At 43.9% G+C, this 26,004-nt stretch overlaps 2 protein-coding genes across 5 annotated transcripts in view; one reads left to right on the top strand and one right to left on the bottom strand.

The window, feature by feature from the left end:
• LOC136881941 (uncharacterized) overlaps positions 1-26,004 on the bottom strand; it is a 478,253-nt gene that overhangs the window by 88,269 nt on the left and 363,980 nt on the right. For all 4 annotated transcript variants that reach the window (XR_010861050.2, XM_067154405.2, XM_068229428.1 and 1 more), the window contains exon 3: positions 4,293-4,346. Coding sequence is in view for 3 of the 4 variants with exons in the window: in XM_067154405.2 (XP_067010506.2) it covers positions 4,293-4,346 (54 nt within the window). In the remaining variant the exon portion in view is untranslated. The remainder of the gene's footprint in view (positions 1-4,292; positions 4,347-26,004) is intronic.
• LOC136882220 (uncharacterized) lies at positions 12,068-25,932 on the top strand. The gene is made up of 2 exons (XM_067154780.2): positions 12,068-12,585; positions 25,323-25,932. The coding sequence occupies exons 1-2, from the start codon at positions 12,197-12,199 to the stop codon at positions 25,849-25,851; spliced, it is 918 nt and encodes a 305-aa protein (XP_067010881.2). The 5' UTR covers positions 12,068-12,196; the 3' UTR covers positions 25,852-25,932.

The following is a 26,004-nucleotide window of genomic DNA, read 5'->3' as shown; positions in this document are numbered from 1 at the left end:
GGCTGTACCTTAATTAAGGCCACGGCCGCTTTCTTCCCAGTCCTAGCCCTTTTATGTCCCATCGTCGCCATAAGACCTATCTGTGTCGGTGCGACGCAAAGCAACTAGAAAAAAAAAAGAGCGAAGCGCGATATAACGGTGTAAAGCGGGTAATACCCGCGATGCACAGTGGGTAATTTCGAGCATCCAGCCGGCCAAAAATAGTATTTTCAACCCTTGTCTTTGGTGCGCATTTTCTGTGAGACGTGTTTATAACATTCTTGGGTACAGATATTAAGTATTGAAAAGTCGCACTGTCTGATTATCTAATCTCACCGAAGACCTAAAGTGGCTCTCCTCCGTCAGGGCATCATATTCTGGCGAGGCGAGCGCGCAGTGAGGGCTCAGTAAAGACGTCAGAACTAAATATTTCTTTACCTTGCAATGTGATTATATTAGATGTGTGTATTTTTATATAGTATGTAGCATTTTCTGAAAATTACTATATTGTTGCCCGAAATATGCACTTAAAATTCAGATACATGGTGTCCAAGCGCTATCTAACAATACAAATTTGAGCTGACTTTCAAAATGGATTGCCTTTGTTTTCGCAATGAAAGTTATTGGATGAGTTATCTATACTTTAATGGATAGAAAACTAACCTTTTTGCTGCGACCAGGCGCGACCAAGAGAGTAATTAATTTTCTTCAGAAGCCATGTACTCTAACCCGGAGACGGTTTTCGAGCTGTTGAGGAACAGCACTGAATATAAGCGGATCGATGATGGTGGTGGTGGTGGTGGTGGTGATTATTGTTTTAAAAGGAAGGACAACTTGGCAACCATTCTCTATATAACACTAATCAGAGAGAAAAAATGGAAGGGGTCCGACACTTCGACAAATGAAGCTATCGGCCAAAGGAAGACAAGGGCCACGAAGGGCGTGAAAATGAAAGACTCCCTAGCCCTCGCAAACCTAATAGCGTCGGGGTCGGAAAAAAACAAGAGTTGACCAAGAGAGGTCGGATAGGATAGATGAAAGTGAGGAACCTGGCACAAGTGGAAGCAATGCCAGGACCCAGCTGAGGACCCCGTGGTCGCCAACCCACGCTCCAAAATTTAGAGCCCCTGGGGCCTCTTTTAGTCGCCTCTTACGATAGGCAGGGGATACCGTGGGTGTTATTCTACCGCCCCCACCCACAGTGGGATACTATAGCTCATTCCATGTTAAAAAAACAGTATTGCTCTTATGACAACAGGGTTGCCATATCGAACGGCTCCGCTCAACGCCATCACGGGAAAACGGCGGCACATAAATTTGTGATATTCAGTATGTAAGTTCAAGACAAAAGGCTGAAGAGACTAAGCTACAAATTACTTTTATGAACGAAGGGGACGTGGGATTTACAGGGGCCACTTTTGGTTTGTACAGAACCAGAGGTAAACTACGGCACATAAGAAACCTCAGCACTGAAATATAAGGCAAATTGCGAGAGAAAATAGACAAATAATTTTATGGACTTGAGGGGCGGGTGATTCAATCACTCACTACTGATCTGCATTTAGGGCAGTCACCCAGGTGGCAGATTCCCTATCTGTTGTTTTCCTAGCCTTTTCTTAAATGATTGCAAAGAAATTGGAAATTTATTGAACATCTCCCTTGGTAAGTTATTCCAAACCCTAACTCCCCTCCCTATAAACAACCATTTGCCCCAATTTGTCCTCTTGAATTCCAGCTTTATCTTCATATTGTGAGCTTTCCTACTTTTTTAAAGACACCACTCAAACTTATTCGTCTACTGATGTTATTCCACGCCATCTCTCCGCTGATAGCTCGGAACATACCACTTAATACCAATATAAATGGTCCGTTATTGGACATTATACATCTTCCAGCTAACTCATTCCTGGTTGCCAACGTTTCGCAGTGGCCTCCACGGTATGCACTAGCCATGTGTCTTGGTGGGTGTGCTATTTACCAACTGATGAGCCCAACTTAGCACACTGGGGAATGGGTTAGCTGGAAAACTTATGTATTTAATTGCATTTAATAAATTTATCCAGACAATAAAAGCTAGAAAACAGACGCAGTAAATACATACTGCAGATGACTACAAAAGATCACAGTATTAATGTTAAAGAAATAAATCCCACACGTAGGCATATCGCATAACTCTCATTCAACACAATACATTTACGCACTGATTTAAAGCCTAAAATACACACGCAATAAATAAATACTGTAGATGTCTTCATTACAGAAGTTCAGGGAGGAAACGCGTCTATTGGTTGATATCCGAAGCAAAGTGCTGGCAATACCAATGATGGAAACCGCTAGAAGAATCTTCAGAGAGGCTTCCACTTCTGCGGATAGTGGAGTAGATATAAATTTAATAAACCATCTACGTGCTATCGTAGTAACACTTTCGTGTGGGTATGCCATTGACAAAGTGACATTTGGCATGTACGCAAAGGAAACTATACAATTGTACTTACAAAAATACAAATCGTATTACATGCCTGTAACTTTGCACAAACTCTTGGGTCATGGCACTGTATTATACCCATTGGACACCTCTCCGAGGAAGCCCAGGAGTGCAGGAATAAATATAATAGCAAACCTTCCAGAAAGACACAAATACTGACATTTTCCAGAGGCTGCTTATATAATCGGACCCTTATGTTACCAGCTTAGGGAAATCAGGGAGGAGGAAGTTGATTCCGCTTTCACGAGAAGTGCTCAACTGTATCTGGTTCTGCCGAAGGAGATAATGAAAGTGACGATAGCGATTCTGATGTAACTGTATCTAATGAATAAATTGTTTGGCAAGTACATGTATTCCTGTATCTGTTTTTAAACATTCTAAACAGCATGTCCCACTATTAACATCTATTTAATTTCTTAAAGCTATAACGAAAAGTTATTAAAATTACAAAGATTACTAATTCTATTCCTGGCGTAGTAATTTGTTCTTTGTATTTGATTGACCACACACTTAATTATCTCCAATATTAGGAGTTAGATACTAAGTTTTATGTAAATCGGTCCATTAGTTTCCGAGATACGCTTTTTGGCCGGCTAGATTCTTGATATTTCGCACTGTGCGATGGCGCAATAAACGGGCGCGTATTATCGAGATTTTACTGCATTTCAAAAATGCTAGTGCTTTGGCCGGGATTTGAACAGTGATCGATTTGGTGATAAGTCAGCCACGATGTAGCTATGGGTGTAAGAAAACTGACTGATTCTTCCGTACAACAGTCCTGTTTGTGTCAGGAAGTGAACGTTTGTTGGCCATCTACTGGGGGGGGGGGGGGGGAGAAAGTGACCGCAGGGTTAAACATTACCACCCGCGATGGTTGTATGAAACAAATCGATAAGCTGAAAGTGGTGGTGGTGGTGGTGATTATTGTTTTAAGAGGAAGTACAACTAGGCAACCATCCTCTATATAACACTAATCAGAGGGAAAAATGGAAGGGATCCAACACTTCGAAAAATGAAGATATCGGCCATAGGAAGACAAGGGCCTCGCAAACCTAATAGCGTCGGGGTCGGAAAAGAACAAGAGTTGATCAAGGAAGATCTAGTAGAATAGATGAAAGTGAGGAGCTTGGCACAAGTAAGTGGAAGCAATGCCAGGACTCAGCTAAGAGACCCGTGGTCGCCAACCCACGCTCCCCATGTTTAGAGCCCGCGGGAGGCTTTTAGTAGCCTCTTACGACAGGCAGGGGTTACCGCCCTACCCACAAGGGGATGTGAATGATTAGAAATTGGACAGGGAATATTCTGAAGGAGTGTTAGAAGCATTAATATTGTAAAGAAATGACATTTCTCGGACATGATATAGAGGTCCATCGAATACCCCGTAAAAGTGCCTCCGCCCTAGGTTTGTAAAAATGCTTACTTAAGCTGCAATGCTCTTTTTTTTTCTTTTCGAAATCCACTCGTTCACTTCAGAATGTTTTCAGTAGCAGTGCATGTAGTACCCACATACCTGCGAAATTCACAAAACCAAAAATCAGGAGAAATCAGGAAATACAATTGGTCAAAACTTCGAATTCTATATATATGTCATGCGCAATACAGGAGTACTATGGCCCGTGGGGCCCCTTTTAGTCGCCTCTTACGACAGGCAGGGGATACCGTGGGTGTTATTCTACCGCCCCCAACCACAGGGGGAGATAAGCTGAAAAAGGAGAACAATTTCTCTATTGAGATGCGGAAAGAACACACAACATAGCATCTTGAGTTACAGTAGGAGCGAGTGAAATGGCTGTTGTCAAGCAGCTAATGTTGCACATTACTCACTCACCCATCTCGGACGTGTGCCATGGCTTCTCCAGTTTTGCCGTCAGCGAGCCCATCACTGGAACAAAAACACAGATCATTTAGTACGGCAAAATGGGGTGCAAATAATAATGATAATAATAATAATAATAATAATAATAATAATAATAATAATAATAATAATAATAATAATAATCCTCAGACCATATCGCTCTAATATTATAGAAATTGAAAAGAAAGGAAAATTCTCCGGAAAATGTATGGTCCCACGAGAGAAAATGGAATGTGGATTAAGAGGCGAACGAGAGCCTCCGTGGCTCAGGCGCTCTCACCGCTGGATACCGTGGTTCAAATCCCGATCACTCCATGTGAGATTTGTGCTGGAAAAAGCGGAGGCGGGACAGGTTTTCCTCCGGGCACTCCGGTTTTCCTTGCCATCTTTCATTCCAGCAACACTCTCCATTAACATTTCATGTCATCTGTCAGTCACTTATCATTGCCCCAGAGAACAGACAGGCTTCGGCAGCCGGCACATTTCCTATCCTCGTCGCTAGATGGGGGCTCCATTCATTCCATTCCTGACGCGGTCGAATGACTGGAAATAGGCTGTGGATTTTCATTAAGAGAACAGAGGACCTCTACTCATTACCTGACAGGTTCACCGATGCCGTACACAAGAGACGCCTGAAATTCTATGGCTATATCTATAGAATGGACAGCGACAGATGGTGGTGGTGGTGGTGGTGGTGATTATTGTTTTAAGAGGAAGTACAACTAGGCAACCATCCTCTATATAACACTAATCAGAGGGAAAAAATGGAAGGGATCCGACACTTCGAAAATTGAAGATATCGGCCATAGGAAGACAAGGGCCACGAAGGGCGTGAAAAGGAAAGACTCCCTAGCCTTCGCAAACCTAATAGCGTCGGGGTCGGAAAAGAACAAGAGTTGACCAAGTGAAGTCGGATAGGATAGATGAAAGTGAGGAGCCTGGCACAAGTAAGTGGAAGCAATGCCAGGACTCAGCTGAGGGCCCCGTGGTCGCCAACCCACGCTCCAAAGTGTAGAGCCCCTGAGGCCGGACAGCGACAGACTCACCGAAAGATTACTTGAAGTAATCAATTCAGAGAAGGTAAAAATAAAACGGCTAGACGAAACTAAAGCAGACCTCCAAGAAATGAATATCACGGATGTCGCAGATCGGTGGTGGTGGTGATTATTGTTTTAAGAGGAAGTACAACTAGGCAACCATCCTCTATATAACACTAATCAGAGAGAAAAAATGGAAGGGATCCGACACTTCGAAAAATGAAGGTATCGGTCAAAGAAAGACAAGGGCCACGAAGGGCGTGAAAATGAAAGACTCCCTAGCCCTCGCAAACCTAATAGCGTCGGGGTCGGAAAAGAACAAGAGTTGATCAAGGGACGTCGGATAGGATAGATGAGAGTGAGGAGCCTGGGACAAGTAAGTGGAAGCAATGCCAGGACTCAGCTAAGGGCCCCGTGGTCGCCAATCTACGCTCCAAAGTTCAGAGCCCCTGGGGCCCCTTTTAGTCGCCTCTTACGACAGGCAGGGGATACCGTGTGTGTTATTCTACCGCCCCCACCCACAGGGGGTTGTCGTAGATCGTGGAGCCTTTAGTGCAGTAGTAGCCAAACACAAATTCGTGGAGAAACCTCAAAAAAGGAACACAGTGGTTCATAGGGCGTAAGATGCAGCACAGTGTATTCATGAAGAAATTTTGGGAGTGGTGGTGGTGGTGGTGGTGGTCGTGATTGTTTTAAGAGAAAGTACAACTAGGCAACCATCCTCTATGTAACACTAAGCAGAGGGAAAAAATGGAAGGGGTCCGAAACTTCGAAAATGAAGCTATCGACCAAAGAAAGACGAGGGCCACGGAGGGCCGTGAAAAAGAAAGACTTCCTAGGCCTCGAGTGCTCTAATACCGTCGGGGTCGGAAAACAACAAAAGTTGACCAAGGGAGGCCGAATTAGGTAAATGAAAGTGAGGAGCCTGGCACAAGTAAGTGGAAGCAATGCCAGGACTCAGCTCAGAACCCCGTCGTGGTCAACCCACGTTCCCAAGTTCAGAGCCCCTGGAGCTCCTTTTAGTCGCCTCTTACGACAGGCAGGGGATACCGTGGGTGTTATTCTAACGTCCCCACCCACAGGGGGAGAATGTTAACATGGGATTCAGAGGGAGTCGTCACACTAGTTCATTTCTGTTAGTCCTGACTTCGGCTTAATGCATGGTGCATAAGTGTGCTACCGTTGCCTAAGAGAAGTGAGCGCTAGTTCTCAGCATAAAAACCAGGATCGCACTACCACCGCCAGATGTCTCGAGGTGGTGGTGGTGATTATTGTTTTAAGAGGAAGTACAACTAGGGAACCATCCTCTATATAACACTAATCAGAGGGAAAATATGGAAGGGGTCCGACACTTCGAAAAATGAAGATATCGGCCTAAGGAAGGCAAGGGCCGCGAAGGGCGTGAAAATGAAAGACTCCCTAGCCCTCGCAAACCTAATAGCGTCGGGGTCGGAAAAGAACAAGTGTTGACCAAGAGAGGTCAGACAGGATAGATGAAAGTGAGGAGCCTGGCACAAGTAAGTGGAAGCAATGCCAGGACTCAGCTGAGGGCCCCGTGGTCGCCAACCCACGCTCCAAAGTTCAGAGCCCTTGGGGCCCCTTTTAGTCGCCTCTTACGACAGGCAGGGGATACCGTGGGTGTTATTCTACCGCCCCCACCCACAGGGGGAACCAGATGTCTCGACATCGTGCTATAGTTTGCATTTGCTGCAGTGGGTTAACATATGGAGAAACGTGTTTTTAATAGGTTTGCGTATAGATTTCACTTATTGTTCGAGTTCAAATTAACTCCAAGTAAATTTCATATACACTATAAAATATGGTATATGGTAGTGTAAGTTCAATAGTTTCCTGTCGATCGAGTTTTAAAGGAGAAGTCCAGACAGGAGGGCAAATTATGTTCCCTATGGTCACCTGGGACGTCCAGAGTCTAATTTACGTTTTAAATATTGAGACTTCAGTTTATGAGCTACAGATTCATTAGATCACTTCACTGCCTCCGACTTCCGCATCAAAAGACACTTTCGAATGGAGAAACTGGAATAACATCCCTCATTAAAGAAAGCCTCCATTACGAGGTGGTGGTGGTGGTGGTGGTTATTGTTTTAAGAGGAAGGTGGTGGTGGTGATTATTGTTTTAAGAGGAAGTACAACTAGGCAACCATCCTCTATATAACACTAATCAGAGGGAAAATATGGAAGGGGTCCAACACTTCGAAAAATGAAGATATCGGCCAAAGGAAGACAAGGGCCACGAAGGGCGTGAAAATGAAAGACTCCCTAGCCCTCGCAAACCTAATAGCGTCGGGGTCGGAAAAGAACAAGAGTTGACCAAGAGAGGTCGTATAGGATGGACGAAAGTGAGGAGCTTGGCACAAGTAAGTGGAAGTAATGCCAGGACTCAGCTAAGGGCCCCGTGGTCGCCAACCCACGCTCCAAAGTTCAGAGCCCCTGAGGGCCCTTTTAGTCGCCTCTTACGACAGGCAGGGGATACCGTGGGTGTTATTCTACCGCCCCCACCCACAGGGGGGTTTTAAGAGGAAGTACAACTGGGCAACCATCCTCTATATAACACTAATCAGAGGGGAAAAATGGAAGAGATCCGACACTTCGAAAAATGAAGATATCGGCCAAAGGAAGAAAAGGGCCACGAAGGGCATGAAAATGAAAGACCCCCTAGCCCTCGTAAACCTAATAGCGTCGGGGTCGGAAAAGAACAAGAGTTGACCAAGGGAGGTCGGATAGGATAGATGAAAGTGAGGAGCCTGGCACAAGTAAGTGGAAGCAATGCCAGGACCCAGCTAAGGGCCAACCCACGCTCCAAACTTCAGAGCCTCTGGGGCCCCTTTTAGTCGCCTCTTACGACAGGCAGAGGATACCGTGGGCGTTATTCTACCGCCCCCACCCACAGGGAGACCTCCATTACGAAGCCATGAATTTGACATGCGTGGAGGAAACGTTAGGATCCCTTATCATAGATGAAATGGCTATCAAGCCCAGAGTACCACTATAGTCGTAATCTTACCAACAACAGTTTTGGAATTACTTGAGACGCTCGAAGGTAAGCTAACTAATCAATTCGCGATTATTGTATTTTCTTTCAGATGTACTATTTTTAAATATCTGCAAGTTTTATATTATCTCAGACGCTATTGATATTAAGAATGACACCATGACTTTTCAGAGAAACCTGTCACTCTGGAGTTGTGTTCCTTGGCCATGATAGGTTGTTGTTGCGGACAAAATTCCAATTGTGAATCATGCTTGGGTCAGATTTCCTCGGTCACTGCTGACAGACCACTGATGTGCCTCATTAGGATGCAAGATCGTGGAGCATTACTCCACCTCTCAAGGAAATTTGTTTACTTTCTGCAAAATATGTTGAATTTTACGCGTCACTCCTTACGTTATCTGGGCAATACGAATTTAGTTTTAAATACTTAACGTTTTTGTTGTTCCAAAGTTCAATGAGGCATTCAAATGTGACGAGTGTGATCAGAGAGCACTGACTGTAGGATCTCATTACAAAACTTTTAAAACCAATACTCGACAATGAAGCTCATAACATTACAGACGCTCATGACGTGGAAAATAATGTCAGGACAAAGCCATTAAGTTGGAGGAACTTAAAAATGTGATACGAGCAGTGATCATGGTAAGTAATTTTAGTGTATTACTTTTATTATTTATTGCACTTGACTTCGTCTAAAATAATTCCAAATATCACTTAAATGTGCTTTACTTTATATTCAATCACTCTAGATCACATTTAGGTGGTCCTCACTTCATTATTTTTAGATATTTACATCTTTAAAAACCAACATGTACTATTGATTGAATGTATTTGAATGTATTTCGCGAACGGCATAGCACAATGTCGAGACCTCTAGCGGACGTTCGTAAAACTACTTGTGCCCCGCATTTCTATCGGTCCAGTTCCCGTAGGCATCGCCCTCTACTATGACTGCGCTAATACGCCTAATACGCTGCTTCACTGGCATTGAAACACGATTGTTCATTACAGCACACGTTAAGTGTTTAGTATATTTCTGTAGCCAATCACTCAAACATATTTGAATCACACCTTACACTTTAATAAAGAAATTCAGTGAAGAACGTATCCACCCGCAGCGGTAAAACTGTACAAAATAATGTTACCGGTAGGTAGTAAATACTCTAGAAAATAAATATTTTCACACACTTTTCTGTTTAAGTGTTTTGCTTTCTCGCGTTCAAATCTGTCAAATATCTCTGTTATTTATGTGGCTGTGTTATTTAAGAATACAGGAATAGCACACTCGCAAATAACGTCACTCAATAACTATGAATGCCCGATTTCAGGAAAACTGAAGTGAGGAAAATCACTCATAGATGCAACAGGATTTTTATGCACAAATGGTTGTGGTGGTGGTGGTGGTGATTATTGTTTTAAGAGGAAGTACAACTGGGCAACCATCCTCTATATAACACTAATCAGAGGGAAAAATGGAAGGGATCCGACACTTCGAAAAATGAAGATATCGGCCAAAGTAAGACAAGAGCCACGAAGGGCGTGAAAATGAAAGACTCCCTAGCCCTCGCAAACCTAATAGCGTCGGGGTCGGAAAAGAACAAGAGTTGACCAAGGGTGGTCGGATAGCATAGCTGAAAGTGAGGAGCCTGGCACAAGTAAGTGGAAGCAATGCCAGGACTCAGCTGAGGGCCCCGTGGTCGCCAACCCACGCTCCAAAGTTCAGAGCCCCTGAGGCCACAAATGGTTGTCTTTCAATACAAAAACACGAGTAACTTCCAAAATCCAGCAGCCTGCTGTTTTAAACTCCTTTATAAATCAAGACCATTAGCAATGTTGAACACATTGGTCTTGTCAAAATAATCAAGCATCTTGTCCGACTGCAATGTTGCTACATTTGTGCTACTGATACGTATGTCGAATAAATTTTTTATCGATAACTTGTATTTGACAGTGGTATCTGCATAAAAAATCGTGCATATCTGTATAATAATGGTCTTTTAAATATTATAGGGCTGTTATTACTTCAGTCGCGAAAATATCTTTCGCGGCAGCACATTCATTTTTCTTAAACTTAGACGGCTCGATGTTTTTGCATGTAAGAAAAATGAACGGGTTTCACAGTTTTATTTGATTGCATCTAGCTGCCTCTGTGGATCCGTGGTAGAGTGTCGGCCTCCGGATCCCAAGATAGCGGGTTCAAACCCGGCAGAGGTAGTCGGATTTTTGAAGGGCGGAAAAAAGTCCAGTCGACACTCCATGTCGTACGATGTCGGCATGTAAAAGATCTCTGGTGATACATTTGGTATTTACCCGACAAAATTAATTAAATCTCAGCCATAGACGCCCAAGAGAGATCCGGTTTACTCTAGGTCCGCTAGATGGCAGACAGAGTAAACCGGAACGTCGAAATTGACGAGCAGACAGCCAGATGGCGTCAATTCGAAATGTCTGCAAACGGTAGCTGAGGCCATACGATTATTATTATTATTATTTATTTGATTGCATCTGATACAGTTTCTTGATAAAATCACCATTTATATCCTGGGAACCATCAAACAGATTTTTTTAGTAAAAGCAAGAAGAGGCATTTCACTATTAACAGGATGACAGATCTTCGGTTTAATGTGTTTTGAAGAAGACATTCTTATTATCCTGCTAACATTAGTCTTACCATTGTCACTCACAATGTGCAACACGAAAAAACCGTAAGCTTCGACTTCCTTCATTGTTTTGAGTGTTAAAATAGCGGTACCCAAAAGCCTCTTAAAGAAGAAAAATGCTGCTGTAACCTTTATTTTATAGCCACAGCAGAAATTATAAAACAGAAAAGGTTATTAACTAGGGTAATTCGATTTCTACTTTCCCTTGCATGACGGTCATCTTGAGTAGTTTTTATTCGCTCAACATGGAATGAAGCGTCTTTCTGTTGAAAGAAGGTGTCGAGTTTCTTGTCATATAACATATGGTGTTCGATGGACTACCAACAATCACAATCTCTCTACTTCATTTAGGCACTGACTTTCTGCTAAGAGGCGCTCCTTTACTAAGTATGTTATTCCAGTCTTGCAGTTTATATCTCCTACGTAGTGTGAAAGTGTGGATTTATTCGGTGTAGCGAAAATATCGTTTCGATGGTCTTGAATTGAAATTCGGCGAGGAATTCTTTTTTTGAAGTAACATTCAGCCATTTATGATGATGTTACTAGTTGGAAGTAAATTCATGAAACGAAACGCCACTTGCCGATCTGCTTTTCATTTTAATTAAGGCACACAGTAGTAAATATTATGTACATAAACATTAAAACGGTTCACGACGAACAGAACAAGCCAAATAAGGCAAACACAGGCTAAAATTACACCAGCGCTCTTAGCATTGAGCACTGGGCGTGTCTCGTCAAGCACACTAATGCCAGCTTCTCAGCGCTCCAAGCGCCTGAACTGGTAACTACGCCGTGTTCGCTCGTTTACATGTGTGACTGGGCGAATGAGAAGGCGTAGGCAACGCCCAGAACACCAGGCAACGGTACTACCACGGCCGACTTGATGCGTCGCTCTAGCTAGGGCAGCGAGGGATCCAGTGGGCCGTGGTACTACTCACTCAGTTTTAATGCCGTCCCTCTACGTGCGCTGGCAATCAATGTCTTGCGATATCTCGCAAAATAGCATGTCACGTCATGACGGCCGACATAAAGGCGACGCTTCGCAGCATCTAGTTGGCCGTGCAAATTGCAGCAAACATACTCATTGCCGACCATTGTTGGGAACTATATTCTTGTGCGTATTGATGTCAAAACAGTGTGATTAGGAACAGGGAAATTCAGTTCATAATGTATTTCCTACGGTTTTCTTTTGTGATACTAATTATCGTGAAATTCGGTTCATCACAACCAGGACAACCAGGACAACCAGGACAACCAGGACAAGGACAACCAGGACAACCAGGACAACCACCACAACAACAAGGACCACCTCCTGACTTTTGTGCTGATGAATTGCCTAGAGGTGGCTGCATTCCTGCTCCATTAACACTATACGAACGTTCGCGTTTTCTTCACAACATCAACACCTTCAGAGACTTAATAGCAGGAGGTTCGTCCAAATGGCCTGATTCATCCAACGCTGCGGAAATCGAAACTGCATTGAAGGGATTCACTGGTGGAGCCAAAGACATGGAAATTATGCACTGGGATGACGATAAAGCTCGAAAGGCTCAAAAGTAAGTGTGATGACCAAATTAGTATCTAATATCTGTAATTTTATTTCAGTACTTATTGTCAGCAAACGCCTTAAGTTGAAAATCACCGAACAGTGTGATGATTGTTATTAAACGGGCGTAACATCTAGGTCATTGGCCCACAGAACATTGTGGCTAAAAATTAAAATTTCTATATTCGTGCATGTTATAACGGGTACGATGCGGATTGGTATCACCCAAATATCACTATAGAATTTGTCAAAAATGGAACATAATTGCTTTTACACATATCAAGTGAAAAATCTGCGGCAAATTAAGAAATACCGTCGTTATTTGAGAAATATGAAAACATACTTAAGGCTTGTAGACAGGACTGGTTTATGTCGTACTCCGCTGCTGGTGCCGTCTTTTGTTACTTTCTTCAGGTCCGTGGAATGGGAGGGCTATGTCTGTAGATTCTCATTATCTTTGTCCATATGACTAGAGCGGCCAGTTCAGACAGCAAAACCCCAGGGGCTCTGAACTTTGGAGCGTGGGTTGGCGACCACGGGGCCCTCAGCTGAGTCCTGGCATTGCTTCCACTTACTTGTGCCAGGCTCCTCACTTTCATCTATCCTATCGACCTCTCTTGGTCGACTCTTGTTCTTTTCCCACCCCGACGCTATTAGGTTTGCGAGGGCTAGGGAGTCTTTCATTTTCACGCCCTTCGTGGCCCTTGTCTTCCTTTGGCCGATATCTTCATTTTTCGAAGTGTCGGACCCCTTCCATTTTTCCCTCTGATTAGTGTTATATAGAGGATGGTTGCCAAGTTGTCCTTCCTTTTAAAACAATAATCACCACCACCACCATCAGACAGCAAAATGGAGGTCAACAGAAAAATACCATGATCCCTGGACCAATAAATATTTTTATTTCTGTTCGAACGAAAGTAGCTCGATCCCTGGACCAATAAATCACTAGTCCACTGATTTTTTCTTATGTACATTGGCCATGCCATTTTGTCGCCTATTAAATATTGCATATCGCGATACAATTAATGAAATGATGTCATTGAAAAGTGAAGCAATGAAACGAAAGTAAAGAACTTCAGTGAACACAGATATTACACACGAAATCGTTGAAAGTGTAAGACAAAAGACATACGTGTGTCACTGTGAGCGCAACACCAAATGTACTTGTAAAGCGGTGAAGTACGTATACATAATATTCTCCAAAAATCAAATATTTCTTAATTTGCGCAGATTTTTCAATTGATATGTGTAAAAGCAGTTATTATGTTCCATTTGTGACAAATTTTATAGTGATATTTGGGTGATAGCAATGCACACTATACCCAAGTTAAGTTATAGATAAGAAAATACCCATCTCCCATAATAATGGAAACCACAGATTAGGAAGAGGGCATTGTTATCTTTCTTCTGATTTCATACAAGCAGTTTCACACAAGTTTAATATCATATAGAAAATTTTAAAAACAATGCAGTAGGACAAATATAGAATGGAGTCATTAACCAGAATTTAACACCTGTGAGTGATTAGTGGTGGTGTGTTGGTGGTGATTATTGGTTTAAGAGAAAGTACAACTAGGCAACCATCCTCTAAATAACACTAACGAGAGAGAGAAAAATTAAGGGATCGGACACTTCGAAAAATGAAGGTATCGGCCAAAGAAAGGCGAGGGTAGCAAAAGGCGTGAGAATGAAAGACTCCCTAGCCCTCCATGCGTAATACCGTCGGGGTCGGTAAAGTACACTAGAGTCCCGTTAATCCGAAAGTCCGGTTAATCCGAACTGAAATATTCAATTTTTAAAAATAATTCTCCTTATTAAAAAGAAAGAACATATTATAGAATGAAGATTTACTTTCATTTTATTAGTCATATTTTACTACAATAACTTAATGTAAGCATAATTACAAATCATAAACCATCAATGTCCGACTCGTTGGCTGAACGGTCAGCGTACTGGCCTTCGGTTCAGAGGGTCCCGGGTTCGATTCCCGGCCGGGTCTGGGATTTTAACCTTAATTGGTTAATTCCAATGGCACGGGGGCTGGGTGTATGTGTTGTCTTCATCATCATTTCATCCTCATCACGACGCGCAGGTCACCTACGGGTGTCAAATAGAAAGACCTGCACCTGGCGAGCCAAACCCGTCCTGGGATATCCCGGCACTAAATGCCATACGACATTTCATTTCATAAACCATCAATCACTGGTCGTTTGTCTTTACAAAGTCTGTTAGTTTTTTTTGTCGTAGTGATTGGAACCTACTCGAAGACTCAGTGTTAAACCTGCGTCTCATAAGCATCACATCAGTGGGCGTAGCAGCGGAGTGTTGCTCGACGTAGCGTACGGCAAGTTCTAAGGCGGCCGCGGCATCTGAATGTGGCACTAGTTGTTCATTGTGGTCTTCTTCGTCGTCACTCCGTTCCTCATCAACTCTAAATTCATTCTCCACCATAGCTACAATTTCTTGGTCTGTTTATAATTGATGACAGTCAGCTTCCATCCACTCCATCCACTGTCATTTTCATTGTCGTTTTCTCCTGTACGGATTCTTAACTACCCTACTGTAATTTTATACAGTATTTTATTAATCTAACTGCTAAAGAATGGACATTTCAAATTATAGTAGTCTATGTACTGTACTGTATTGTAGAAAGAAACTATTTTCCTCAGACTGTTGAGGCGGCTCGCCTTTTGATCCCAACTTGGCAGGTTCAATCGTGGCTCAGTCAGGTTGTATTTGAAGATGCTCAAATACGTCAGCCTCGTGTAAGTAGATTTACTGGCACGTAAAAGAACTCCTGCGGGATAAAATCCCGGCACCTAGGCGTCTCCGGAGACCGTAAAAGTAGTTACCGGGACGTAAAAACAATAACATTATAATTAGAAAATATTTTCCGGTTAATCCGAAAATTTCGTGATAAGAACAGACTCCGGTCCCAATTAGTTCGGATTAACGAGACTCTACTGTACCAGTGTTGGCCAAGGGAGGTCGGATAGGAGAGATGAAAGTGAGGAACCTGGCACAAGTAAGTGGAAGCAATACCAGGACTAAGCTAAGAGACCCGTGGTCGCCAACCAACGCTCCCCATGTTTAGAGCCCGAGCCTTTTAGTAGCCTCTTACGACAGGGAGGGGTTACCGCCCTACCCACAAGGGGATGTGAATGAGTGGTGGTGATTATTGTTTTAAGAGGAAGTACAACTGGGCAACCATCCTCTATATAACACTAATCAGAGAGAAAAAAATGGGAGGGGTCCGACACTTCGAAAAATGAAGGTATCGGCCAAAGAAAGACAAGGGCCACGAAGGGCGTGAAAATGAAAGACTCCCTAGCCCTCGCAAACCTAATAGCGTCGGGGTCGGAAAAGAACAAGAGTTGACCTAGGAAGGTCAGATAGGAGAGATGAAAGTGAGGAGCCTGGCACAAGTAAGTGGAAGCAATGCCAGGACTCAGCTAAGGGCCCCGTGGTCGCCAATCCACGCTCCAAAGTTCAGAGCTCATGGGGCCCCTTTTAGTCGCCTCTTACGACAGGCAGGGGATACCGTGGGTGTTATTCTACCGCCCCCACCCACTGGGGGGGAGATGTGAATGATCAGAAATTGGACAGGGAATATTCTGAAGGAGTGTTCGAAGCATTAATATTGTAAGGAAATGACATTTCTCGGACATGCTATAGAGGTCCATTGAATACCCCGTAAAAGTGCCTCCGCCCTAGGTTTGTAAAAATGCTTACTTAAACTGCAATGCTCTTTTTTTTTTTCTTTTTCGAAATCCACTCGTTCACTTTAGAATGTTTTCAGTAGCAGTGCATGTAGTACCCACATACCTACCAAATTCACAAAACCAAAAATCAGGAGAAATCAGGAAATACAATTGGTCAAAACTTCGTATTCTATATATATGTCATGCGCAATACAGGAGTACTATGGTATATGTTATAAAGCGGACTGTTGCTATACATACATACATACATACATACATACATACATACATATATACATACATTACATACATACATCATTATAGACTCTTATGCCTTTCAGCGTTCAGTCTGCAAGCCTCTGTGAATTTACTAAACGTCGGCACAATCCTCGATTTGCAACTAGTGTTGTGGCCTCATTTAGTTCTATACCTCGCATCTTTAAATCGTTAGAAACTGAGTCTAACCATCGTCGTCTTGGTCTACCTCTACTTCTCTTACCCTCCATAACAGAGTCCATTATCCTCCTAGGTAACCTATCCTCCTCCATTCGCCTCACGTGAACCCGCCACCGAAGCCAGTTTATGCGTAGAGCTTCATCCATCGAGTTCATTCCTAAATTAGCCTTTATCTCCTCGTTCCGAGTACCCTCCTGCCATTGTTCCCACCTGTTTGTACCAGCAATCATTCTTGGTACTTTCATGTCTGTCACTTCTAACTTATGAATAAGATGTCCTGACTCCACCCGGAAAGTGGTGCTGGTGGTGGTGGTGGTGGTGATTATTGTTTTAAGTGGAAGTACAACTAGGCAACCATCCTCTATATAACACTCATCACAGAGAAAAAATGGAAGGGGACCGACACTTCGAAAAATGAAGGTATCGGCCAAAGGAAGACAAGGGCCACGAAGGGCGTGAAAATGAAAGATTCCCTAGCTCTCGCAAACCTAATAGTGTCGGAGTCGGAAAAGAACAAGAGTTGACCAAGGGAGGTCGGATAGGACAGATGAAAGTGAGGAGCTCGGCACAAGTGGAAGAAATGCCAGGACTCAGCTGAGGGCCCCGTGCTCGCCAACCCACGCTTCAAACTTCAGAGCCCCTAAGGCCCCTTTTAGTCGCCTCTTAGATAGGCAGGGGATACCGTGGGTGTTATTCTACCGCACCCAACCACAGGGGGGTGAGTCCACCCAGCTTTCGCTCCCATAAAGCAAAGTTTCGTCTGGGAGCTGACATCCTTCTTGCAGAATGCTGTTGATCGCAACTGCGAGTTCACTGCATTAGCTTTACTACACCTTGATTCAATCTCACTATATTACCATACTGGGATAACACACAACCTAAATACTTGAAATTATCGACCTGTTCTAGCTTTGTATAACCAATCTGACATTCAATTCTGTTGAATTTCTTACCTACCGACATCAATTTAGTCTTCAAGAGGCTAATTTTCATACCATAGCATAGCCCAGACTGCTGACGACATTTCCACCTAACTGAATCACTCCCTGCCATTTTATAACTTTCAGCAGATGATCCATGTAAACTACGAGCAGCACAGGTGAAAGATTTTTTTTTTGCTAGTTGTTTTACGTCGCACCGACACAGATAGGTCTTACGGTGACGATGGGACAGGAAAGGGCTAGGAATGGGAAGGAAGCGGCCGTGGCCTTAATTAAGGTACAGCCCCAGCATTTGCCTGGTGCGAAAATGGGAAACCACGGAAAGCCATTTTTAGGGCTGTCGACAGTGGGGTTCGAACCTACTATCTCCCGAATACTGGATACTGGCCGCACTTAAGCGACTGCAGCTATCGAGCTCGGTAGGTGAAAGATTACGGCCTTGTCTAACCCCTGTAAGTACCCTGAACCAAGAACTCATTCTACCATCAATTCTCACTGAAGCCCAATTGACAACATAAATGCCTTCGATTTATTTTAATAATCTACCTTTAATTCCATAGTCCTCAAGTATGGCGAACATCTTTTCCCTCGGTTCCCTGTCATATGCTTTCTCTAGATCTACGGAAACATAAACACAACTACCTATTTCTCTCATAGCATTTTTCATTTACCTGGCGCATACTGAATATCTGATCCTGACAAGCTTCTCGGTGGTCTGAAACTACACAGGTTTTCATCCAACTTCCTCTCAACGACTGATCGCACCCTCCCTTCCAAGATGCCAGTGAGGCTACAAGGCTAAACATTGCACATCTCTATTCCCTCACAGGAAGTATGTGAGTGAGATGATCGGTCTCTGATAAGCCTTCCGAAAATACTGTAGTAGGTACTCGTGCCCCACAAGTGCGGATCAGCCATGCACTTACATGTCATTACTTAGCAAATGGATAGATTAATATGTCATCACGCGCCCACGAAGCACAATGCTATTTTTATCAAGTAATAAATTAAAATTCGCCAGAATTATCTCCAAATAGCTCCTAAAATCTCTAAATAAAAGTCACTAGTCGTCTTTTTTTCTTAAATTTTCTCACAGACTAAAAAGGACGCCAAATCTAGATTCTAGAATCGACCAGACTGATGTGAACATAACACGCGAGAATGAGAGATTGACAACCGATATACGCGTTTCAATAAACATCGCACATTTACACACACATTTCTCGTATTAGCAAACGTCGATATTACATTTGAAAACGGCCACTGCCTTCGTGAAGTACAGGCCGTACTGTAGCAAGCGCGGGAAAGCAATCAGCTGATCGTTAGGGGGGAAGTTTAGCACGTGAGTTAGTTTAGTTACATGTGAATTCTTCGCCGTTTTATCGAAATTTTTAACATTGGCCACATGTTTACTCATATATATAAGGCGTCCGCCTGTCACCCGGCGGCCCCGGGTTCGATTCCCGGCCGGGTCAGGGGTTTTTAATTGTGAATGATTAATATCCCTGGACTGGGGACTGTGTGTTTTTGTCATTCTTAATGTTTCTTTCCACACATTCAACACAGTATACTTACGCAATTTCCAAATACACGCAGGTTCATAACATATGGTTCAAAGTTGGGGTAAAAGATCTTAGGTTGACGCCTCGAATAAATAGCATTTAAAAAATAACTCCTACATTTGACCTCTAATCAGACTGGTTCGTGAAGAAACAATAACATCCCTATATATATATATATATCAGACTGTGTCGTTATCGACTGCATTATTAAATGAAAAGTCCTCAATTAGTGAAGGAAACTTAGTGTGAGCGTGTATTCATGTGAGGCTATAGGTTAAGAATATCGCTCTGCCGTGTTTTAATTTTGTAGTTTGTGTGTGTGTGTGTGTGTGTGTGTGTGTGTGTGTGTGTGTGTGTGTGTGTGTGTGTGTGTGTGTGTGTGTAATGTTATATCCCTAGTGTAAAGTTAGTGCATTCAGCGTTTTATTATCAACCACGATGTGTATATAATTGAATTAAGGTTATTAGTGAGAGAAATCACCACGCTAAGAGTAGCTGTGTGCCTGGTGGTGGTGGTGGTGGTGATTATTGCTTTAAGAGGAAGTACAACTAGGCAACCATCCTCTATATAACACTAATCAGAGCGAAAAATGGAAGGGGTCCGACACTTCGAAAAATGAAGATATCGGCCAAAGTAAGACAAGGGCCACGAAGGACGTTAAAATGAAAGACTCCCTAGCCCTCGCAAACCTAATAGCGTCGGGGTCAGAAAAAAACAAGAGTTGACCAAGGGAGGTCGGATAGGATAGATGAAAGTGAGGAGCCTGGCACAAGTGGAAGCAATGCCAGGACTCAGCTGAGGGCCCCGTGGTCGCTAACCCACGCTCCAAAGATCAGAGCCCTTGGGGCCCCTTTTAGTCGCCTCTTACGACAGGCAGGGGTTACCGTGGGTGTTGTTCTACCGCCCCCACCCACAGGGGGTGGACTCAGCTGAGGGCCCCGTGGTCACAACCCACGCTCCAAAGTTCAGAACCCCTGGGGCCCCTTTTAGTCGCCTCTTACGACAGGCAGGAGATACCGTGGGTGTTATTCTACCGCCCCCACCCACAGGGGGATGGCCTTCTGACCCCAACTTGGCAGGTTCGATTCTGGCTCAGTCCGGTGGTATTTGAAGGTGCTCAAATACGCCAGCCTCGTGTCGGTAGATTTACTGGCACCTAAAAGAACTCCTGCGGGACTAAATTCCGGCACCTCGGCGTCTCCGAAAACCGTAAAAGAGCAGTTAGTGGGACGTAAAACAAATAACATTATTATTATTAAAAAATGGAAGGGTTCCGACACTTCGAAAAATGAAGGTATCAGCCAAAGGAAGACAAGGGCCACGAAGGGCGTGAAAATGAAAGACTTCCTAGCCCTCGCAAACCTAATAGCCTCGGGGTCGGAAAAGAACAAGAATTGACCAAGGGAGGTCGGATAGGATAGATGAAAGTGAGGAGCCTGGCACAAGTGAGTGGAAGCAATGCCAGGACTCAGCTGAGGGCCCCGTGGTCGCCAACACACGCTCCAAAGTTCAGAGCCCCTGGTGCACACACTATCTGAGTGTGAGTGCATTTGCTTTAATCTGATTTAAATCCAGGCACACAACACGAACGACACCTATAACCGCTAGTAAAAATATTTTAAAAGCACTAAGTATATCTTGTTTTTTTTTTGCTTCATGTCGCACCGACACAGATACTGTAGGTCTTATGGCGACGATGGGACAGGGAAGGGCTAGGAGTGAGAAGGAAACGGCCGTGGCCTTAATTAAGGTACAGCCCCAGCATTTGCCTGGTGTGAAAATGGGAAACCACGGAAAACCATTTTCAGGGCTGCCGACAGTGGGGTTCGAACCTACTATCTCCCGAATACTGGATACTGGCCGCACTTAAGCGACTGCAGCTATCGAGCTCGGTACTAAGTAAGTATGTCATCCGAAATTGAAACCACCCTTGAACCAATAAGCGCATTGGACTACACCTCAATATAAACCAACCTATTTCTCTCAGATAATCTATATATATATAAAAAGAGATGTTATCCCAGTAATGCTGAGAAGCTAGCACTTAGTATGCTAAACGAAACATATGCTGAAGATCAGTGGTAAAGAGTTTTCACTGAGGGCTCATAAATAGATCACAGAGGAACAGACGCTGGAGGTTTTCGCCAATTATTCTCACAATACGCTCCAGTAGGTAGATATAATTTCGATAGAGAAATAGAAGTCATCTCTCTTGGCTTAAAATATCTGATTTATAGAGTCAATTCATTTTAAGAAAGCATTCCAACTCACAGATTCACTAGCTGCCATACACGCAGTATCCTCAAATATCAAAACCCATTCATCAAGAATTCATGACATTAAACATCTACTACCAAAATTAAAAACTTTAAAGATAAACATCACTTTACAATGGATCCCCGCACATGTAGTAGAAGGCAACGAGGAGGTGGTGGTGATTATTGTTTCAAGAGGAAGTACAACTAGGCAACCATCCTCTATATAACACTAATCAGAGGAAAAAATGGAAGGGATCCGACATTTCGAAAAATGAAGATATCGGCCAAAGGAAGACAAGGGCCACGAAGGGCGTGAAATTGTAAGACTCCCTAGCCCTCGCAAACCTAATAGCGTCGGGGTCGGAAAAGAACAAGAGTTGACCAAGTGAGGTCGGATAGGATAGATGAAAGTGAGGAGCATGGCACAAGTAAGTGGAAGCAATGCCAGGACTCAGCTAAGGGCCCCGTGGTCGCCAACCCACACTCCAAAGTTCAGAGCCCCTGGAGCCCCTTTTAGTCGCCTCTTACGACAGGCAGGGGATACCGTGGGTGTTATTCTACCGCCCCCACCCACAGGGGGTTGACCTTCAGAACGGGAGGAAGACTAGGTACAAACCAAGTAATCAAATTAGAAGGGATAGGCTTGCAAATAGTGAACAGCTTCAAGTATATGGGTGTGACATTCCAAAACCATGGTGAAACATGTGAAGGAGAAGGTAGCATCCGCAGTGGCTTCAATGAGTGAAGTGAAGAATTTTAGTAAACTTTCGCTCAAAACGGCTATTGACCTATTTAAGCTGAAAGTGATACCAGTCTTGACGTATGCTTTGGAATGTATATGGGACCACCTGAAGAAGAAAGGCCTGAAACTATTCTCTTCTCCTCCTTCGTTTTGCCTCATGACTGAGGCGTCGTGACTATCATAATATTCAGCCATTTAGCCGATGAACCATACTCCGCCATTCTTCACTATCTAAAGCTTTCAATGTGGTTACTCTGAGAGAACACTGTAGGGGGCCGTTCACCATGTCAATCCATCGTGTTGGTACTCGTCCTCGTTGTCTGGTTCCCTGGACTTTGCCCTTAACAATCAACTTTTGAAGACTACCATCTCGGCGCATTATATATCCAAAGTAGCGTACGATCCGCTGGGAGACCTTACACGACAGACGAACTTTTATCTGAAGTTGGTTCAGGATTCATGTGTTCGTGCGATGAGCTGTAAAAGGAATCCTCAACATTCTCTTCCAGCACCACATTTCAAAGCTTTCTATCCGTTCATGATCACGTTTGAGGATGGTCAACGTCTCTGCGCCATACAAGAAGACTGAGAAGACTAGAGATTCAACGAGCTTCTTTTCTCTATTGATGGCGAGATCTTTCCAGATCTTGCGCAGACGATCATTGCTACCTTTGCTATTTCAATTCTTCGCTTTATTTCATCTTTGGAACCACCAGAATTGGATAGTAAGGAGCCTCCAATCTGTTGGATATGTGGACTGTTGTTCTTACGATCAACGATCATGACTTCGGTTTCCTGTCGATTTAGGCTTAATCCAGTTTGTAGGCTTGCTTCCTCCACTCTCTTAATCAGCTCTGTCAACTCCTCCTCAGATGATGCTATCAAGGTGGTGTCATCAGCAAATCTCAAGTTGTTGATCTTGCATCCCCCAATGGAAAATCCTTTGTCCCAGTCATCTAATGCAGCTGAAACTATTAGAAAGTGTCAAAGCAAGGTATTTGGAAAAGGCTATGAATCTTTCAAAATTGACCCCTTCCCGCCTGGTGTATGTCCTGGCTCGGCAGGAATACTACATTGAAGAACTTCGCATGCAGTTGAACCTGCCACCTACTGAGACCTATCAACAATTATTGCACGAGCTGCAAGACAAGCGGAAGGAAATATGGGACGATTTCTATGCGACCGAAGCAATTATGTCCTCTGACTGGATGGACTCAAAATACGAGCTGCGGCAGGTAGTGACCCGCTTTGCGGTTCATGGGTTTCACCATAGAGTGTGTAGCGTGAAGAAGGTGGTGATGTGGTGGTGATTATTGTTTTAAAAGGAAGTACAACTGGGCAACCATCCTCTATATAACACTAATCAGAGAGAAAAATGGAACGGGTCCAACACTTCGAAAAATGAAGGTCTCGGCCAAAGGAGGACAAGGGCCACGAAGGGCATGAAAATGAAAAACTCTCTAGGATTCGCAAACCTCTAACCATCGGGGTCGAAAAGAACAAGAGTTGACCAAGCGAGGTCGAACAGGACAGATGAAAGAGAGGAGCCTGACATAAGTAAGTGGAAGCAATGTCAGTACTCAGCTATGGGCCCCGTTGTCGCCAACCCACGCTCCGAAGTTCGGAGGCCCTGGGGCTGACCAACGGAGGTCGCATAGGATAGATGCAAGTGAGGAGCCTGGCACAAGTGGAAGCAATGCCAGGACTCAGCTAAGGGCCCCGTGGTCGCCATCCCACGCTCCTGGGCCCCTTTTTTCGCCTCTTACGACAGGCAGGGGATACCGTGTGTGTTAGTGGTGGTGATTATTGTTTTGAGAGGAAGTACAACTAGGCAACCATCCTTGTTTCTACCAGCTCCACCCACAGGGGGAATTGACCCAAAGCAGAACCCTGAGGCACATCAGAATTAACATTGAAAACCTAGGACTTAGCCTGAAGGTGGTGGTGGTGATTATTGTTTTAAGAGGAAGTACAACTAGGCAACCATCCTCTATATAACACTAATCAGAGTGAAAATATGGAAGGGGTCCGACACTTCGAAAAATGAAGATATCGGCCAAAGGAAGACAAGGGCCACGAAGGGCATGAAAATGAAAGACTCCCTAGCCCTCGCAAACCTAATAGCGTCGGGGTCTGAAAAGAACAAGAGTTGACCAAGAGAGGTCGGAAAGGATAGATGAAAGTGAGGAGCCTGGCACAAGTAAGTGGAAGCAATGCCAGGACTCAGCTGAGGGCCCCATGGTCGCCAGCCCACGCTCCAAAGTTCAGAGCCCCTGAGGCTCCTTTTAGTCGCCTCTTACGACAGGTAGGGGATACCGTGGGTGTTATTCTACCGCCCCCACCCACAGGGGGGAACTTTGCCTGAAAAAGTAACAAATTGTTTTCTACAAGAAATATAGTCTTAGGACGATTTTTCTTCAGTTTTCCGAAGCACTGCTACCTGTACCATTGCCATTGCAATCTCTTTGGGAACAAACAAAAACAGAACTAGTAAAGCGATCGCCTATAGTCACTCCCTTTCTACGCTTTTCCTACATACACGATCAGAGAATGCAGCTTTGTTTACTTGTCAGCTTATCAATAAAATGGCAAAGAGTGACAAGTTTGTAAAGAATGTTAGAGGTGGTGGTGATTATTGTTTTAAGAGGAAGTACAACTAGGCACCCATCCTCTATATAACACTAATCAGAGGGAAAATATGGAAGGGATCTGACACTTCGAAAAAAGAAGACATCGGCCAAAGAAAGACAAGGGCCACGAAGGGCGTGAAAATGAAAGACTCCATAGGCCTCCACCCACAGGGGGAAGAGTTGACCAAGAGAGGTAGGATAGGATAGATGAAAGTGAGTAGCCTGGCACAAGTAAGTGGAAGCAATGCCAGGACTCGGCTAAGGGCCCCGTGGTCGCCAGCCCAGGCTCCAAAGTTCAGAGCCCCTGGGGCAAAGAATGTTAGAGAAACAGAAATTAGTCTCTTTGTCACTAGTCACCACCAGTAATTCTAGTCACTTGTCAAACTTTTAGTTTTAAGAAGTAGTACCCAGGCCTGTTCTATATGAATGCAATAACATTTGTTTTTATTATTTCAGGTGGGCAAATAAATGTGGGTCGAACGCACAAGAACAAGACACATGCAGAAGCAAGGAAGATGAGTATACAAATTTACAGCTAGAAATAGATTACGCTGGCAATAATGAAACTGTCGCTATGGATCAACTGTTCAAGAAGTGCGTGACAGATACGACCTCTTACACGCACAATATCCCTAGAGGATCTGCTCAAACTGCACAGTTCACGTGTCCCACTGCCATATCGTGGGGGGACGCTGACGCCGTAGGCTGCGGCAAAGTAATACCGAGCGCAGGAAAAATTAGGATGGTATGCGCCTTCACGCCTTGCTGCTGGTCAGGTGCTACCAAGTTCACACAAGGGGCTGCGAGGGAGCAGTGTAAACATAAAAACCCAGGATACAGCGCGCGGTATCGTAACTTGTGCGCACCTCCTGTGGCCGGCCGCACCAACGACTTCTATCCAGTCAGCGTGTCACTGGGCTTAGCTGGAGCAATACTCATTACTGTACTAACATTCCTGTCGATGAGAAGAGACCAGGAAAACTAAATACACTCTTTGATGTTAAAGATACAATTATATTTTATTTTGTATGGTGTATGAATTTAATGTAAAAATATGAAAGTACATTTTAAACAGTGTAAAGGTGTCAAATATTTAGTGAAGTAATTGTGATGTAGCCCATAAATAATAAAATTACTT

The sequence above is a fragment of the Anabrus simplex genome, chromosome 10 (genome assembly GCF_040414725.1).
Source record: "Anabrus simplex isolate iqAnaSimp1 chromosome 10, ASM4041472v1, whole genome shotgun sequence".
NCBI lineage: Eukaryota > Metazoa > Arthropoda > Insecta > Orthoptera > Tettigoniidae > Anabrus > Anabrus simplex.
The sequence above is the reverse complement of the archived record's forward strand: the minus strand, read 5'-3'. Positions and strand labels throughout refer to the sequence as shown.

Coding starts and splice junctions, on each gene's coding strand:
- LOC136882220 (XM_067154780.2), top strand. CDS start 12,197: ATGTATTTCCTACGGTTTTCTTTTGTGATACTAATTATCGTGAAATTC. Junction 12,586..25,322: donor AAAGCTCGAAAGGCTCAAAA/GTAAGTGTGATG, acceptor TTATTATTTCAG/GTGGGCAAATAAATGTGGGT.